Here is a 19,884-nt window from a genome sequence, read left to right as displayed (position 1 = left end):
TACTCAAATAGGCTTTTGGACACCTGGAAGATGTTTCAAAACTTAAGGAGAGGAAGGTGGTTGGCTACAAATGCAAATTTTGCGTGGAAGTCCATCCAACACTTCGAGCCATCTGTAATCACCTCCGCAAGCATGTCCAGTATGGGAATGTCTCTTCTGTGTCAGCTACAGTGAAGGTAAGAATTTTTAAAAAGTGACTGAAGGTGACTGCAACTTCTTGCATTGTTTAAAATAAAGGACTCATTGAAAATCTATGGAGGGCTCTTGTGAAGTTGAATGGGTTTTGAACTGGGTATTCCAGTTCAGCATGATGATTTAATCTAACACTAAGTTTCTAAAGTGCATTTGGTTTATTTTAAGATGTTTTAACTTTTTTCCACTCTTGATCCAGGGGCACGAAGACTATTTAATTCTCATTTCTTCTCAGCCACAAAGGAGTTGATGTCGTTGATGACCGAAAGACTTGGTTTATGAGCAGGAGGCTTTCTCTCAGCTATTCTGGGCTACTTTTCTGCTTAGTTAAACCTAAAGGAGCGGCTTATTTTCTTTTTTTTTTTTTTTCCTTTTTTTTTTTTTTAAGAAGAGGAAGTGTGCACACACAAATGTGCGAAGTTGCTTGTGGTACACCTTTCCACATGAAATTTGCACGCTGGCTCCAAACAAAGCATTCAATGGCCAGCTGAGCCAGTGGTCTCATTCAGGTGATTAGGTGTAAATGTGTTGTTCCTTTCTCCCTCTGAAAGGTGGTGCCTCCTAGGACATCTCCGAGGGTAGGCCATGCTCCACAGCCCAATTTCCAGGATATCGTCAGGGGTAGTGAACGTGCAACAAGGCTGTGGGAACTAGCTATTTATTCCTCCTCGTGCTGCAGTGAGCTCATGGCAAAGACTCCTGCCGCCTGACTAAGGGTGCTTCTTTCGTGACGTCGTCTGCTTGTTGTGAGGAAGCAGAGTCCTTCATAGCCTAACTCATGCTACCTGACAGAGCTTTCATTGCCCTACCACTGACCTTCCTTTACCTTACCTGGTACTACTGACATATTCAGATGCTTCCCTCCTAACAAACCATTTCCTCTTCTCCTTGATTCTCAAGTGAAGTTTATGTAGGGTCAATGCTTTCTATTGAGTAAATAGAAATTTTACAGCAGGGAACAAAAGCTGAAATCCATGGCCGAAAGAATGTAATGGAAATAGGTTATTAAAGTTGCTGCAAAAATGCATGCTCTGGTTAGAAAAGGGAAAGGAAGGGAAAGTTAGGAAAGGGAATAAAAAAAGGACTTTTTTTGTTCACTTTTTATTTTTAACGAGGATTCTAGGGTCTTAGAGTACTGGCTTCTTTCTTGTGAATTTGACGCTGATAGACTACTGTATTAGTCTGCAGAGTAGTTACATTGTAAGCTAGAGCAAAATAAACTAAAATGAACTTGCTCTATAGCTTACTAATGTTTATCTCATCAAGTTTAGAAGATTCATATCAAGGCTATTGAAAGACAGGTGATTTGGTTCCTGCCTTTTTGCATTATCTGACACAAATTTGATCAAGGAGTGAGATTCTTTTTTTACATATTCATGTATGGATATAATAGATATAATTACGTTTTTCCCTCCCAAGAGTAGGCCCTTTTTTCAGAAAGCCATTGATAAGGAGTTTGTGTAGGGATATATTTAGAAAAATAATGCAGTGGGAAACCCAGGCATCATAATGAACACATGGGAAAGACTGAGGGGCAGAAGGGAGAGAGAATTGATGGCTTTGGGGGGGTATGTGTTTTTTAGCAGGAAGCTGAAGATTCTTCAAACACAACTTTGATGGAGGGTTGTGAGGGAGCCAAAGACCCTGGCATTGTGGAATTTACAGAAGCTGAATCTGGAGCATCCTTGGAAGATGAAACCAGGCCTGGGGGCTACCACTGCAGCCAGTGTGACCGGGTTTTGATGTCTATGCAGGGTCTGCGATCTCACGAGAGGAGTCACTTGGCTCTGGCCATGTTTACCCGGGAAGACAAGTACAGCTGCCAGTATTGCTCCTTTGTCTCTGCTTTCAGGCACAAGTAAGTTGTGGCTTTTATTTTTGTTTTCAAAAGAAGCACAAACTAGCAGTACTGTTTTGTAGGTTGACATTGAAGAAGAGCGCACTCAACTTGATTTTGAGCAACACTTTTCTGACCATTTAGGTGTTTTCTATGCTGCAAAATCTTTGGCCATTATGAGTGGCTATTTATAAAAGGTCCCATCTTTATATCTTCTTGAATTTATTTAAGCCGTTTTTTGCCTGTAGGGGAAAAGCATGCAAGCAAAAGAATAAGACTTCTTTCAGTAGGCAAACAGTGAAGCCCACCACTTATGCAACCTTGTCAAATGCATGAAACTTAACAAGCCAAGAAGAGGAGAGAAAAGTATTTTCCTTGTTAATCTTTCATATATGAGGAACTTCTGCTGCATATAACTACCTTGTTTATAATTACTACAACTCTTTGATGATTGAGTTTTCATTTCTAATATTAAATAACTATCATAAGCTTACCTTATGAAAAAAAATTAGATTTTTTTTCTTTTCTTAATTATGGTATGCAATTTCAGTCTACAAATATTTACAGTTCACACCAGTGTGGTATACTAGTGAATCCATCAGCCTGTTTTCCTTGTCTGATGTAGCATGTGAAAAATACATAGTCATCATTAATAGTCACATTTCTTACGATTTGTTTCCCTAAGGTTAACTTTGCCTTAAGCTGAGTAGTTTTAAAAATTATTTTAATCATAATCATATATATATGGCATGGCCCCCCAAAATGGGGTTTGTGGTGTATTTTCCACGGGCATCTTGGACTGACTCACAGGTACATGTTTTCTCTAATTTCTGGGGGAAGAGCTGCTTATTTACTGTTTTAACAAAACAAGAGAGATCTAGGTACTCATTTGATGTAGGCATTCATAGCACTGTCAGTAGCGCTCTTAAATTTGGTGAAGGTGTCACTGTTTTGCAATCAAATGCATGTGGGAGAGAAAGCATGATAAAAAGCATTTTTTAACTCCTTATGTTAAAAAGCAATATTTCTGCTGGTGTCACAGAATTGCAAATTAATGCCACAGTTTCGTCTGCCTTGTTGAAAAGGTCCATGGGATTGAGCAGCCAACAGTAAGAAAGGGACTGGGGGAAGGATGGGTACCACTGGGTGTATCCCACCCTGCTTTGGCAAGGCTGACAGTGGGTGACGCCCCTACCTCACATAGCTTACAGAACCTGCTATTTGCCTAGTAAACTGCTTTGCTTCCAAAATCAGACTTGTGTTGAGTTCGGTCTCCAGTCACTCTCTTTCCTACCTAGGAAGCGAATAAAGTCATGTCCTACAAGTAGAAGGACGGGTAAGTCAGGAAGTGGTGGATGGCAGGGAAGAACTATCAGGTATCACCTAACTTGATAATAGGTGTTGTCGATGTTGTTGAAGTTGTCTGCTTCATCTTTTATTTTTGATTCTGATGCAATTACTCTCTTGGGAGATGAAGTCTGTGAAAGAAACCAAAACAAATGTTTAAACAGCCCACTGTTCTCCCAAATCTAACCAAAACTTAAAAACCTGCCTTTGGAAGAATTTTGCTGGCAAAGTATGTGGTTGTGAATATCATTTTAATTATTACTGAATAGTAATAATTAGAATAATTAGAATAGCTTGATATGTATTATATACATCTTTGGCAGTCTGCTTTAATTGCTAAGTAAGTTCACTCCCTGAGTGCTATTTAAAACAAGTTTTGTCCTATGAAGTATTCTCTGCAAGTGTTCAATGTCTTAGTCATTTAGGAGACTTTTTTCCCCTTTGTCTGGAAAAGCCGTACATTTTAGCTTGCCACAAACTCTATCCTAGATTTCTATTAAATTGTATTTGTGTGAAGTGGCTCTGAGAGGAGACATAACTTAATTTTTTATTTTTTTGCTGTCATCAGATCTTTGATACACAGACTTCAGTTGTTAGCTCTCGTAAACAGAGATTTTCTGGCTGAAGCTCTTGTCAGTGTGGGACTAAAGATCCCGTGACAGTCTTGTGTAGTGTGAGAGGGCAGAACAACTGCCACTTGATCTACGTGTTGATATTCAGTAAAAAAAGAACAGGACAATTCAGGAAAAATAAAAGGAAATACACTGAAATACATCTAGAATTAAGGTGGCAGGTGGAGCATAGTTCTGGCAAATTGTGACTCGTCCAGTGTGCTGTATCTGCCCTGTTGTTGTTCCATCACCATCCATAAGATGACTCAAACTACGACTAGATCACAAAGCATGAATGTGTTCAAAGAAGAGGCTGTACTGGAAATGTTTACAATGTGAGCTGAAACTACCTGCCTGCCACCTGGAGACTGTGAATTCATGGCTGTCAGCCACAGTGTAGGAACTGCAGAGCTCTGCAGGACTTACTCAGATAGAATGAATTTGATCTTCTCTTAGAAAATGTGGAAAACACCCTTTTTCCCTTCCAAACTTTACTGAGCTGTTATGAGAAGCTGTAGAGAGAGGGCAGGTTCTGATCATCCCCCCGTATTCAGGCTGTTGGTAGCTTCCAGTTTCCCTGAAGAAAGTAGAGGCTGGTCTTTTCCACCCCTTCTTCTCTTTTTGAGCTTCATGCAGAATCTCCCACACTGTTACTTCTAATACTCTGCTGCCTTTTAATCCTGGAACTCATCAACTGCAGCTTGCTGGCACCCTCCCCAGAGCAGGATCTCTAATCTGCTTTTGCTGCTGTAACCAAAAGAAGGCTTCCTCAGTAAAGCTGGTCAAAAATACATGCCCCCCCCCCCCCATCAACAGGACAAAAGGGGGCATATTTTCACAAAAATGTTTGCCAGGAGAAAAATTCTGTAATGATAATTTTACTGTTCTTGTCTGTTTCTTGTTTCTTCAGCTGGTCCTTTAAGTCTGGATCAGGTATAATTTAATTTATACTAATCTTGCCCTATAAGTTTATTTAAGTGGCTTGCTCTCTGCATAACAGAATTGGTGTCAGCTCTGCTCCTTTTCCTCAGATTAGATTCTACTTCATTCTGTAAGCAGACCTATTGAATTTTAAGAGAGAATATGAGAAAGGATAGTTGAGCCTGATCTGCCTCTTATGTAGTTTATTATTGCTGTTAAGTGTTTTGCTTTGCATCTGAAGGAAGAGTTGAAATTATTTACTCTTTCGTGTTTCCCTTTTCTGTTTTTCTCTTTTCAAGTCTGGATCGTCATATGCAGACCCATCATGGACACCATAAACCCTTCCGCTGCAAACTGTGCCCATTCAAGTCCTCTTATAATAGCCGCCTGAAAACCCATATACTCAAGGCTCATGCTGGTAAGTTTTCTCTCTCGGTTTTGCAGTGCAGCAGCTGAAATGGCCCGTGTATTCTTGTTGCTGATCAGAGATGCTCATTTGAACCACGTGTTTTGTCACCAAATTTGGGTAAGATTTTCAAAGGCAAGTCAGGATTGGCCAGCCTGCAAACCTGTTGGAATCAGTGGGAGTTTGGATGTTTTTGGAAGAACAAGAATTTAAACCAGTGATGAGTACTTCAAGAACTTCTTATTTTTCTTCTATTTTCTTTTATAGGAATTATTTTTTTTCTTATTATTTCTGCTTGTTTCCAAGAGAATTTAATCAGTCCGCTTATACCATTGGTGTCTTAACAGATTGGTAATGAGCTTTGCTCCGCTATGTTTGTATTTATGTTTGTGCTTCAGGTGACACTGGGAAAAGGATTGTGGATTGCACCTTGGTTTTGGTAGAGTCTTACGCTGACTTTCACGTTAAAACCAAACACTGCAAACTTTGGGAGTCATGTCTGTGTGTAGCAGACTGAGAATGGCACGATTCCATTATAGTACATGGAAATTTGTCTTGCAAATCTCTGTATTGCAGTACAGAATCCATACAGGCAAGCAAGCAGACACGCTTCTGATGAACAGGAACTGGGAAAGTGATGTGTCATACAGGATAGGTCACCTCAAAGTGTTGCAGATTTGATTATTAAAAAGTGCGAGACTCAGAATTTCCTTATCTTTATTCCCTGGCCCTAGACTCTTGGCACGGTCATGCATCATGCATTGAAAGGTTATCAGAAGATTGGAGTCAAAAACCACTGGCTCCATTGGTTACAGTTGCATTTTTGTGCTTAAAAGGATAAAAAAATCAACCCTCAGACCACAGTCAAAACATGCACTCTGATGCAAATAATAGAATATTGACCAATCTAAAAAACTGCAAACTAGCCCAGTTGTTAAAAACTTGCAAGTAGAAACTCCTGGAACAGATGACAAAAGGGCTAGAAGTATGTTCCTTTCTTTATTATTTGTTTACACTATGTCATTTACTCAGATTGGGGTGGAGGAGGAAGATGGGAAGATGGGGAGAAAAGGCAGGAGGAATTTATAGCAGTCTGCTGATTTAAAAAAAAAAAAGATAATTGTCACCATTGATCCAAAGGCACTTTTCATCTACAGAAATGTAGGAAGGATTGATGGTCACTTGTACTTCGTTTCCTGTATTGATTTCGGATTTCACAGAGCTTGTGCCAGGACCCTTTTCTGTACTTGGATGGGTATTGTGGATTAGCTTAACTTTTGCCAACCTGCTGGTGTATGGGACCATGGCATTCTGTCCCTTCTAGGAAATCCAACTGTACGCAGCAGTTCCAGTTTACAGAATCCCACATCCTGTACAGAGGTGACATGGTTCTTTATCTTTGCCAACCATAAAATAATGTTTTCTTTATGCTATTGTACAGTTGGGCTACTTTGTGTTACCTTGTTTGAACCCGCCAGATTTTTAGAGCCAAAGTTAGCATGCAACTAATACTTACTTCACACTCCTCTTCATCTAAGTCATTGATTTATTTATTATGAATTCATACTCTTGAACTTGATTAGTGGACACTCCTTGAAGGACCATGTTCTGCATCGTACAAGAACACAATTTCATGGTTGCCTACATAGTGCTTGCACAATGATTTGTGTAATAGGGTTTCCAAAGCCTTGTGATCTGCTTCTGCCTCTGTCCATTCTACCAAATAAATATTCACATCCCAGAAAAATTGCTTGTATGTTTTTCAGTCAGAGCTTTGCTTTGTTGTGTTTTGAGTCAGTCCTTCAGAACTATCTGCTACTGAATAAACATGTTATGAAGACTTTTCCTCAGACTCCCCAGTTTTTCAATAACACAGTGGTTCTCTGAACATCTCTTTTGTTACCATTTTTTTGTTTCTTGTCAATCAACTCATTATCAGTTTATTTAGAAGTGGAAACTTCAATCCTGAATTTTTCTGAAGTCTCCTGGAGATCTTTAAAATTCAGTAAAATCCTGAATCCTGAAGTCTTTTATGCAGTCTGCCTCTCTCCCTCCTTTTCTGGGGATGGGTCAAAATTCAGTGGACTGTAAAATGCATTCTTGCCTAACAGCTGGTACCAGTCAGTGTTTCTGGCATTTGTTTTTCATCCAGTATGTGCCATCTCCTTTGGCATGGAGCAGAACAGTTTACAGAATCTTTAAATGGGCTGTCTGTTGTTTCCATCTGAACTTTTTAACTTGTTCTCTTTTTTTGCTTATATTTTTGAGGGGACTTTGTTAGCATTTTCTAGTGTCCTTGTTTCATTAGTAATGACACTGGATGCGCTGCATGCACAAATTGATGATTGTAAGACAGTATATTGGCCCTGCTCAGTTTCTACATAATCTGGAACATAATGCTTTGAGTACATATCTGCTGTTGAGACTCACTACATAAATTTTTAGATTTTTTTATTTGTATGTGTATTAATATAATCATTTTATGAAATGCAAAACTAGCAGTCAAAAAAGTGCAGAAGACTTCTGTTAAGCCAAACTGTAACCTTTCCTCTGCAATCAAACACATCCTTTCATGCTGATGTCCACCTGAACTGTTATGGCTGAATAGTGGGTATATTTCTTAGCTGTATCTAGACTGCTTAATATGTAATCATCCTCCATTTGCTTTAATGTCTTGTGGTGCTTTTAAGTTAACGGTTGGTGCCTACTGTTGTCCAGGAATCTCTTATACTGACAAACCATGAAGGTCTATATCTGTATCTCACTGGTATCTTATACCTTGGAGTTTCTTTTGTCCTTATATTATCCTGTTCCATTGAGCAACTTGTTGTATGTGCTATACAAAAAATGTTTTCAATTTGTAAAAAGGTAATATATAACTGATATAATATGCAAGTGAGGAATGCCATTTGAAAAAACATGTGGGACAATTTCTTGTTTCACCATTTCAGACTCTAAGTGATCTGTTCTTTTTCAGATGTACCAAAAGAGGCTTTTTAAGAGTTTGTATTTTGTCCCCATGAGTAGCATAGTTTTTCTGGAAGAGAGGGGTGGGACTTATTTTTGTGTAGAATGGTTGCTAATCTTTTCAGGTGTGGTTACTCTGACTTGCTGCAAAAGTGCGTTTTCACATTCTCTTTTGGTTCACGTATTTCCGGTGTTGGAAACAATGCTGTTTGAGAACCTTGTTTGCTAAATTTGTTGAGAGATGGAAAACATGTCCTGCTTCGTTCATTACCAGAACTCTTGTTCTTCTGTTACTATTCATGAATATTTCAGTCCTATATTAGTTTTGGCACTTTATGTACAACTCGTATGTGGCCAGTGTTACTCTTGTACATGGAAGTGGCACTTCCGAAACAATAACTTGGCACCTGTATAATATTGCATTGTTTGTGTTGGGACAGTTTCACTTTGTGTTCCAATTGCCTCCATGCTTAATGCAAAACAAATCTTGTCTCAGGATTTGTTTCCCTTTGTTTGCTGTCTCTGTGGCTCGGAATGTATTCAAAATTAAATTCACTAGTGTTCATTACTTCTGTTCTTTCACTTCTTTTTAGTGCTTTTTCATAACACTTTCACATAGCCTTACAGATATGCACTGTTCTTGGTATTGCCATGTTCACTTCTTGTAGTAAACCAACCTTGACTTGGTTACCAGTTCTATGAAGATTACTCCTGCCTAATGGCAGGCTTTTCATAAGGAAAATGCAACCTTCCCCAAATGCAAATCCCTGCCCTTTTTTTTTTTGGAGGGACCTTTGTTAGCATTTTGTAGTGTCCTCCTTGCTTCATTAATAGTGATGCTCGATGTGCTGCATGCAGAAACAGATTACTTCACCCTCTCTAGTTGCTGTGCTCCCAAAGAAATTTGGAAGTGCTATAATTCAGTGACTCCATTTTCATCCCAGAGTCTGTTTTCTTCTCATACCATGCAACACAGGCATGCTAAGAGTCTGGTCTCTGTTTTTTGGCATCGGTCACTTTACAAGGATCTTCAGTTGTCAGAAAGCCATACTTTGGTCCAAAGCAGGTGTCTATACTTGCAGACTCCAGACTGCTCCAACAAGGAGACACGCATAGCTTGTTCTCTTTGGGATCAGTCTTTCGCTGAAGAGTCCATGGGAATTTTACTGCCAAGTTCAGTAAAAGAAGTATGGGGACCCCATTTTGTTTCTTTTGTGAGCTGATGACTTGCCTGTATTTCGCTCACCCAGGTGAACATGCCTACAAATGTTCCTCCTGCTCATTTTCCACCATGACAATCAGCCAGCTGAAAGAGCACTCCTTGAAAGTGCATGGGAAAGCACTGACACTACCAAGACCCCGCATTGTCAACCTTGCAGCCTCACACGCCCACCACACCTCCAAGAACCACACTCCTGCTGAAGAAGTGGAGGACTCTAATGGTAAGAGGTGCCTCAGAGCAAGAATTTAATTGTCTAAGGTGCCACTTAATATTTTTATTACAAAAAAAATTACAGCAGGCAGCTTGCTCAAAAAGCAGCTTCATTTGATCATTAAGAAAAACCAGAAGTTGCATCAAAATGAGAGTGAACGTGGTGTTGTAGGAAGTGACCTGCTTAGATCCTCACCCGTCCATACTACATTAACTTATCCTGTCACCAGTTGACTTTGGAATATGTCAACACTGGCTTCACTTCTTAGCAGGGATTTAAATTGTAGAAAATTTTCAAAGGCAGAGCTTCTATGGATAGTCAGTGGGAAGGGGATCATCTAATTCTATCCATGCTCCTGAAAAACCCCCCTTTATCTTGTTAGTAGAGCACTTCAGTGTAACCACATGATTAAGATTAAAATCTGAACCTGTAATGATAGTAAGAGTAATTATTCTTCTTGTCCTTGCTAAGGAGGACACCAAAAGTACCTTCAGATATTAAGCTGGATCTGCAGGAAGGAGAATCTGAGAACCATTTTCTTCTCCATGCTTTCTTTGAAAGCTGTTAATCCCCTTGTGCTGGAGGAGTATGCAGAAGATATTTGGAAAGCAGCAGAGGAAGGGACACAGTTAACAGAGAAAATGCAGACTCACAGTAGAGGTGTTGCACGGTATCACAGCAAGTGTTAAGGCTTTTTAAGTGGTAGCTTATGAGGCATGTTTTGGGTGTCACTTCCTGCCAATTAAGAAAAGAGCTAGTCTTTGGGGAAAAAATCTTAATTCCTGGATGAGTTGCATTGACATGAGAGGAGAATGTAGGTAACTATAAATAAAAGGTTCAGACCTGCAGGTGTTTGAGGAACTGGGATGCTTGGGGGGTGTATTAGAAGAGGGAAAAAGCTACCTTTTTCCAGAAGTTTGAGAGGTTCTTAGGGTTTTTGGTTGTTGCTCTTTTGCTTGCGTTACTGACAAACTAAGAATGGGAGGTAAATATTATCAGTAATCATGTTGTAGCATTTTTGGTCTCCCATTTTCCCTTCTTTCCTTTCTCACCAGAAAACAGTCTGAAATGAAAAAGAGTGAAAGACAAGAAATAAGTTCAGAAAATGGCAGAAAGGAATTTAAAGAAAAAAGTAATTAGCATAGAAATACTTTATTGAAGAAAAAGAGAGATGTGAATAATATTTTTGTGGTTTAGCAAGTCACTTCTGGGGTCAGAATCAGAATCTTATCAAAAGATTTTGACCAGCTGCACTCAGACTACCTTTTGTCAAAGGGTTGTCTGGAACAGTGCAACGAAGACTTACTAACTGAGCTTTTATTTTTGCTAATGCTAGCTTAAACTAATCCAACAAGCAGAGTACATCTTGTGATGTATTCTGCTGCTTTTTTGTTGCTTTAAAAAAAAAAAAGTTCCATTACTGACTAAGAAGTGGAGAATAATTTTCAGTGGCTGTCCTAGTCTTTCCTCTGTGTTAGCAATCTTGGTAGCAATGGTGTGTTGAGAGATACAGAAGGACAACATTTGAATTTGGGAAGGATGGTTCATTTACTCCTTTTTTTGCTTATCCCCGGAGCTCAAAGTCATGATTACTGAAGTTAAAATTCTAGTGCAGATCTCTGTAGAAGATAATTTTACAGCCTTTAGGAACTCTTCCTAAAAATACATAAAACAATGACTCTGTTAACGAAAGCATTTGATGAGGTTGGCTCTGTTACCTAGATCTCTATTGCAACCTGAAACCAAGGCAGAATTTGTCCTAATTAGCTTGATCATCTTTAAACAGGGTTAATGGTTAAGTCACTTTGACAATAATAGAAGCCACCCACTGGGGAGCTAGTCAGATGAGTACAGGTGTTATAATAATTGTGTTAACATTTTCAGCATTGCTTGAGGAAGGAATAACCTGTTTTAAGTAATTTTTTTACATTAGGAAGTTGGCTGCAGAGCAAGTTAATGATGACTGCTCTTATGACATTATTTTTGTTTTTTAGAAGGGAATAAATCAATGTCTCTGTGGCCTAGGCCTGCAGGTTGCAGGTGATATGTAGGACTAGATAAAAGATTGATCCTAATAACAGGAAGTACAGGTCTGTGTGACAGGCACTGCTGTGTCCAACTGAAGCCAATATTAAGTGAAGCTCACATGGTGCAGCATAGTTGGATTTTGCCTGTGTTAGTGTGTATAAAAAACCTGCAGTGCGGGCTATGATCAAGTTAATTCACTGGGGATGCAAAATTGAATTAGAGCTGGGGTGAAAGGCAGAGAAAAGGTTGCCTCACATTGTTATGAACTTGTTTTGTAGGTTGGTAGGTATGCACCAGGCTAGTATAATTGAAATGGTTGCAGGAAGGGTCTGTTCTTGTCTGTGGATGAATATTGTGGTTGGAATAGGAAGTAGAGTAGGATGACTTGGGAAGATTTGAGGAGCTAGCAGAACTCATATTGCCAACTGTTGAGCCCTGTAAAAATGGAGAAAAGGGAAAAGGCTACTGAATTGTAATAGCAGAGTGCATGTCTGAATAGAACTGTTCAGGGACAACAGCCCAGTGGAACTTCTGCTGATGTTTTTTCCTGCAGTAATTGTTCCCTGAAGGGACCTTCTTAGAATGTTTCTTTTGTTCTTTTAGATTGATCCATTCATTAAAAGATGTGAATACATTTTAATTTCTGTTACTCATCTCTTTTAATTCTCTATTGGTAGCAGCAAGCGTATCTGAAGTGTTCAACTGTATATCCTGGAGATGTTTTGGGTGCTTGATATACTTTTTGTGGAAGTGAAGTTAAAGTGGAGTAGGTGCTGAACGTTTTAGGTAGGCCCATCCCTGGCAACTACATTGTCATTAGAAAGCATAACAACCACTTCAGTGCTTGTATGCCTCTCTCAGGGCAGTAGTGTATAAACGTGATTGTGTCAGTCTTGGTGAGTCAGCAGGGAAGGCTTTCTTACAGAGACATCACTGGAAGATGCTGGTTTTTGTATCCTACCTCTCTTTGCGTGTTGGGTGATATTTTGATATGTAAGGAACCTGTTTTCATTGTATCCTAATCTAACTAGAGTTAAAGCACTCATTTGGGGGGGGGGGTGATGTTTTGTTTTGGGGGTGTTTTTCTTACAAATATCCACAAAAAAACAGCAAAAGTTGATCACTAGTGCAACTTTTCTCTGTTTTGCATAGCATAGGCACACTGGATGGTTTGCAGTGTCAAAGTCTTGTTGAAATTATAAGGTTGCCATTGTGGTAAAATGTTCTTTTGCTCTTCCAATAGTTTACAGGTATTTTTCCTCTTGCAAGAAAGAAATGGTGGTGTTTGACTATTTACTTGCATTTGTGTGGTTGGCTTTTTTGTTTGTTTGGATTTACTTACTTACTTGCCCTTTACACTGAAATGTGGCTTAACACTTTTGAGAACTTAAACAGTAAAAATTCAGTGTAAATTGAAATATTACAAACTGTTAGGAGGATTGGGTGAATCCTTTAACAAGATCTGTTTCTGTGTTCTTTCACAGTCTTTGTGAGAATCAGAACTTATATTCATGTTCATCTCTGCCCAGAAGGGTTGTATGGATTTATTGGTGATGCTGTCATCCTATGGGGCAGTATGTGTCACAGATAAGGGTTTCCAGTGTTGCGTTGTGCAGGGTCAGCTCTGTTCCTGTTGACTTGAGTGCAAGGCAATGATATCCCACAACCTGCATCGTCAAGGCATAACATTAGAAGACTACTGTCTCTTTCAATATAGAAGAGTTGGAAGCAAGGCAGAGACACAAAAATTGTGTGACTGAACACTAGAAAACAGGAATAGGAACAACAGCAACAGGTGTTATCTGCAAAGTGATCATCAGCTAAGGAGAAAGCACATGGCAACAGACTCTGCTGCCATAAGCACTGATGTTATGCATGTTTGCTTGTATTCAAGGGCTGTGGAGGTGGTGGACTGCCTTCCTCTTACGAACTGGAGAAATCCATGAGTGCAACCTATTGTCATAAAGCCCATAAAGGAGAATGACTCAATAGATTGATAAATGGTTTCATGTTATGACTTCACCGTCAGCAAAAGCTTCTTGGGAGCATGTAAAATACTTGCCCTAAATTGTCCTGGCTAGTACTACTGCTTTTGTGAATAGCTCTTTATTTTGTGAAAATAACCCCTTTGGCCTAACTGCATTGTAGAGCAAAGTACTACTCTTTATTCATATGGCTGGCACATTTGGAGCCTCATAAATTTGTTTGTGTTATGACTATGTGCAGTAATTCAAAATACTAGTTTTTTTAATTTTACTTATTAAGAATATTGACTTGTCAAAATAAAACAGTAAAGTGCAAGCGATAGACTACACAGACCTGGATGTGGCTTCTAATGTCTTCTCAGTCATGCTGCTGTTGTACAAGGTCATTCCTTCTTAGAGGTAACCAGTTCTTGAAATGTAGAAAGCAGCACACGTTGCGTGTGCCCTTGAAGCTCAATAACCATGTTTTTCACTGTTGTGCAAACCAAATGGGGTCTATCATTAATACCAGCACACATCACAAAACACATGCACGGTTAGAACTAGAAGATTTTTTGAGTTTCCCAGTACATGGTATGTCAACATCTTCATTAAATTTAATTACTTGCAGCAGTAAATGCGTTGAAAACTGCTGAGTGAAACACCCAGTGCCCTGTTCCAACTTTTTCTGAACTTTAGCCTTTGCCAGTGGAAAAGAACTTTGCTTCATCTAGAGACTGAAATATAAATACATCTGCTTGCTTTGCCAGAGCTAGGCTGGGTACAGAACTGCTTGACTGAGTCCTGTTTCTGGGACGGTTGTTTAAGAACTATAAATCCCTTCCCACTTCTGTACACTTTTTCAAAGTGGATAATGCATAATCAGGATGTGTGTCTTCTATGCCGCTTGACAGCTGAAATCCTGAGGGGTGCAGAGGGCCTTTAGCAGGTTTGCTAAAGCAATTTCATGTACTACCAGAACAAGAGGAGAACAGTGGGAAGCAAGGAGCCTTTTCAACAAAATTCTCTCAGCTGGTGCCGATGAGGCAGGATTGTTACAGTGATCCACTCAGCCCTAGAGCCACACCTCCTTCTTCCTTCCACCTTTCAGAAGAGAGGCAGGCTTTCCATATGCTCAGAAATAGTGCCTCTGATTTTTTTTTTTTTTTAATCCATACCATAGATTCTGGCTGACTTGTTTATTTCTATTTGTGTGCACTGTTGCTTTTGATAAGGGATATTTTTCTAACCTTCCGATCAGGGCAGAAAGTTCCTAAGACTGTCCTCTTCACCTTTGGTGCTGTTTCTCTCTTATTGTTGCTACTGTGTCTCAGTGTTTTATGGCTGCTGCTGTTTGGGGAAGACCACAACGATCAGAGTTCTCACAGCCTGGAAACCTTGTATTGGAACAGAATAGCCTTTTCTTTGTATTTAGTTTGGGGTTTGTTTTTTTTTCAGGTGGAGGGGTTTGGACCCCACTCTTTTGAAGTTTGAGACCTTTTTATTTGACTGTTTGACTGGGGAGGCAGAGAGCCAGTAGTGACTACAGGGCAAATTCAGGCAAAGCTTCAATACCTAATTGCTTTAATTGCAAGGTGAGCTGGAAGGATAGCATCCATGTTAAAGATGCAAGATGGTGATCTGCATACCGCAGAACAGAAGTTGCCTATGCTTTCGTAGTTACAGTCAGGCTGCAAAGAGCTGTCTACTTGTTCTACCTGTTTCCCTGCTTTTGTGCCCCACAGGAGTGATGCTGCACGCTCAAACTGAAGTATCAGATTAACCCTTCTTCCTTGCAGGCTGCTTTTTTTTCCCAAGCCGTGTTCCTTCTTTCTGTAACCTAGAGCAAGTTTCTGCTTTCACCTCAGACTTTGCCTATCTTTCCTTCCCAGAGGTGCTGCCAGTGGCCACACTGCCTGCCAGTGCTTGTTAAAACCGTCTGGTACTTACTGGTGTGTCTTACTTTTTGTGGTCAGTGTTAAACTAATTATCAGATGTTGGATCAGATGGGAACTTTACTGCTGCATCAGATTGGCAGGGACTGGTGGAACAAGTGCAGGGCTTGTTCACCTCCAAGTTTACTGAACAAACTCCTCACTGTTTCAAGGACGTAGGGCACTGGGGATGACCTTGTTCTCTGCAGCTGTCTTCCACTGGTGTATAGTTGTTTGGCTTTTGGCCTTTTCCTACAGCGTGTTGAGAACAGTTTTGTGGCTAGTGGAACAGAGGGAGGTGTTTATTCTGTCATTGGCTCTGCTCAGGGGGGTGTCAACTTGCTGTTCATTGTGCTCTATTCTGGTCCTGAGCTTTTTGTGCTTGAACTGAATGGGTAAAGGCAAAATTGAGATTCAACAGGATGGAGACAGGAACTCATGCAGCTGGGAGAAGGTTGCTGTCAGTCTTTGTATGGATTTGGCCAGCCTGCTGTGATGGGATTGATGTCATACTGAAAGACTTGCCTAGGGTAGAGAGAAGACAGAATAAGTTGTTTGGGTGGATCAAGTAATAAATGAAGGAAGAAACATCTTCTGGATTCCTTCTGGGCAGACAGAAATTACCTGATTGCACCCATGGGGGAAAGAAAGAAGTATATCTAGACTCCTGTTGTTTGTTTTTTTTTTCCTGAGACTTTTGCTTGCTTTTGGCTCAGATTTTTATGTTCAGGATAGGGGGACAAAGTGGTAGGTGATGCTCTCTTAGCTGTCACGTACCACTGCTGTCCTTGGAATTTGTGATCACTCTATACAGAGTAAAAAGGATGCTATTGCTGTGAAAGGATACATGGCATGACTTGACCAATGCTGTGCAAGAGAGCATTTCTGCAGGCTATCGTTCCCACATGTTAGTAGCCGCCTTGTGTAAGCTAACTGATGTTTTCCCTGTCCCCTAAGACTCCAGTTACTTTCTATTGATCTAAAACCTGCTAGAGGGATTTAGTGCTTGATGGAGAGGTAAAACTCCTTTGCTCATTTTAGGTCTGTTGAAATGGACATATGTCATCATCATAGTTGACGGCCCAAAGTTTGACGTTTAAGTAGCTGGTTTTATTTCTTCTTTAAGGGACATTGTTACTACATTGCGGTACCAGTGCTTGAAAATACTGCCTGAAGTGATCTGAGCTCAGAGCTAGTGATAGAGATGAGGCCTTTCTGTTGGCAATAATAGTAATAATGTCAAGGTGTATGCTGGAGGTCTCCAGAACAAATTACAAGTTCCTGAGCTCTATGATTAGAATGGATCCTCAGTACCCATATATTGTCACTGTAATTTTAGGGCCAATTTTAAAGCAGAATGCAAAAATGTAACATTTGATAAAGCTGGATTTCTTTCCCATCTTCATTTCAAACTTAGAGGCAAGTGAGCATTTAGGTGACAGCAACATGTGTGTTGGTGGCTGTGTGTTTGTATTAATACAAATACTTAAAAGGCCAGAGCAATAGAGAAGGAAATGTGGAGTGCTCCTGAAAAATGTCTGATGAATTGCCCCTAAAAATGCAAAGGAAATCATGGAGCATAATAGCATGAGGATGGTTCAGTTACGGGTGCCAAAAAAAAAAGCTCAGTAGATTATTGTCTGAGTGAAGAATCAATCAAAGTAGGAAATCTTTGTAAATTCAGAAAAGAACCTGTTACCAGTAAGTCCTTTTGGCAGATTGGTTAAATCAGCATCTTGCTAAAGCTATTTCCAGATCTGTTCGTGTTCCTCTCTTCTGTAAGTGCACTTCCATTTATGAGGTTTGAGTTTAGCTCAACAGAATAAGGAATAGCTAGGCAACTTTTTATTTTATGCATTTTATGGAAATAGGTAAGCACATGGAGATCCCAGTGTTTGGCATGTAGCAGAAGTCTTGGTTTTAAGCACCACCCTGTATTTAGACAATGGAATTTTATTCCTTGAATAACAAATGATAAGAATATAGGGTTGAAACATGATCAACAGTTTGAACTGTTCACCCAGTATAAGCCAGTGGCAGCAGATTCTCAGCCTGCAACGTTCTTTAAGCAGAAGGCAGTAGATAAACAGAGGTGAAATAACATGAATGCCAGACCAAGGGAAATACGATGCACTCCCCATGCGTCATCTCTGTTGTAAGTGAAAACAACAATAGGCAAAGCAACCGGTGGGGTTAGAAAGCTGTAATGGCTTAGCACTGATGTTGCAAAGTTTGCAAGTGGTAGAGCGGCTACTGAAAGAACATAGTTTATAATGAGGGGGTTGTGTGCATCCTAAATGTGACTAGTAAGAGGCCAAGTCACCTAAAGAACTGCAGGAAAGTTAAATTGAGTTGAAGTCAGGAAAATTTTGTCGTGGGGAGGGTGGATGAAAAGAAGGGATAACTAGAAGTTAAGTAGCTATATGATGAAGTGTTTCCTGAGCCCTAAAACTAATCCTTCCAAATAACAGAATTAGCAGAGCAGGATAATGATTCAGGCAGTTCATGACCATGTTGTGTGCCTGTCTTGAAAGCTAATGCTAATAGGAATTCCAGGTGGTGTTGGATACTCAAAAACAGGAGGGCATGGGAAGCTTTTGTACTGATCCTTCTCTTCTGACGGAAGTAATATGGTATAACTTATTTCATCAATTATGTTACTCCTTCCTAAGTCTTATACAATTCCTATGGCTTTCCTTTGCATCATCTTATACAGAGTATTATAGCCATTCTCTCCTTGATTTCAGCTATGAAACTCCAAGATTCTTCAATAGGCAGCAGTATGAGACTCTCTGTGTGTGAAGGAATACAGACGATAAAATTATTTATTATTTTCTTATTCTCAGATGAAATTTATGTCCCTTTGAAATTATTTTGATATTAGCACAAGAAGCTGCATAGCATATATCCTGTCTCGGTTCCATTCAGAGATAGGTGTGCACATAACTCAAAAGAGAATTCAAAGTTATAAAGAAACATGGATATAGTTTCTCACCTCTTCTGAATAATCAAGATTGCCTAGTACATGGATCTTTCTGGTTGCCCTCTTCTGACCCTTAGACATATATGTAAGATCTTTCTCACAAAAGCTGGTCCAAAATGTGGCCTTTAGAGTTCATGCTGAAATAAATTCCTCCAACAAGGTTTTTGGGTTTTGGTTTGGGGTTTTTTTTGGTGTTAATCCTTTAAATTGTAATTTTATTCCAGGGCTTTATTTTCTTTCCTCTGTGATTACTCTTTCTTTTGTCTTTTGGAGTGTGTGAACAAGGACACAAAGTTTGTTTCCATTACATCTCGTTCACAACATCCTAGCAATGTAAAGGTTCTTCAGTAGAAATCAGAATTTAGGTAGAGGAGTAGGTTCATACTCTGTTTTTAAACATGCAGTGAATAAAACTTCCTTGTACTGTATGGTTCTGTTAGCTTCTTTATGAATGTTTTGTTGTATCCCTCTGAATCTTAGTGTCTTCTATTTTCCCCTCCCCTCAGCTTAATTTATTGCCAGAACATTTCACCCTCCCACATATTCTTCCTTCCAGGTCAGTGCTGCATGGCATAAAGTGAACAAATGTGTGTAGTCTTGACAATCTTTGTATGACACCCTGCTTTGCCACCTTCCCACTTTTCAAGCTGTTGCCATTCATGACTATATGCTATCCTACTACTCAGTGAGCTGGTAATTTTGAGTCCCATTGAATTTTGGAAGGGATTATGTTCCTAAATCTCCTAAATCCCACTCTTAGCCTTATCTTATGCCTTTTAAAATAATAATTATTATTAGTTCAGTCCTCCATGCTTTTGGCTATATATTTTGTGTTTGTCAGTATTTTTTGGTATAGTATTGCATCTTGATTTGGTTTCACAAATATGTTTCCATCCAGAGGAAACCATTTGTCTGCTGCTTGTCTTAATTCCTTGGAATTTTTCTGTCATTCTTCATAGAAATCTTCTCTTTATGTGAATGAATTCAGAGAAAATTAAATAGCAAATAGCATTCCAAATATTTTCCTTTTTGTCTCTTTATGACTTTTTCTCACAGATCCATAATGTCCTAGGCCTGTATTGTTACTACATTCCCTTTTTTTCCCCTGAAACATTTTTAAGCACTTTTTGTTTTTTATACATTCTCTCTTTTTTTTTTTTTTTTTTTTAAATCTCAGGAGCCAAACATCCCCTTCCCCACTCTTATTTGTCATACAAATGCTGATATCATTTGACTTTGGTTGATGTTTCTGTGTGGATGT

The 19,884-nt window shown here is 39.5% G+C and overlaps 1 protein-coding gene across 6 annotated transcripts in view; it reads left to right on the top strand.

Moving 5' to 3' along the window:
* Positions 1–19,884, top strand: part of ZNF462 (zinc finger protein 462) — a 92,593-nt gene that overhangs the window by 47,620 nt on the left and 25,089 nt on the right. For 3 of the 6 annotated variants that reach the window (XR_012042204.1, XM_072859837.1, XM_072859842.1), the window contains 4 exons: positions 12–176; positions 1,776–2,050; positions 5,208–5,326; positions 9,532–9,723. Coding sequence is in view for 5 of the 6 variants with exons in the window: in XM_072859837.1 (XP_072715938.1) it covers positions 12–176; positions 1,776–2,050; positions 5,208–5,326; positions 9,532–9,723 (751 nt within the window). In the remaining variant the exon portion in view is untranslated. The remainder of the gene's footprint in view (positions 1–11; positions 177–1,775; positions 2,051–5,207; positions 5,327–9,531; positions 9,724–19,884) is intronic. The other 3 variants (XM_072859838.1, XM_072859840.1, XM_072859841.1) reach the window with 3 other exon arrangements.

Source organism: Ciconia boyciana, chromosome 4 (genome assembly GCF_034638445.1).
Source record: "Ciconia boyciana chromosome 4, ASM3463844v1, whole genome shotgun sequence".
Classification (NCBI taxonomy): Eukaryota; Metazoa; Chordata; class Aves; order Ciconiiformes; family Ciconiidae; genus Ciconia; species Ciconia boyciana.
This window is presented reverse-complemented; position numbering and strand designations above follow the sequence as displayed.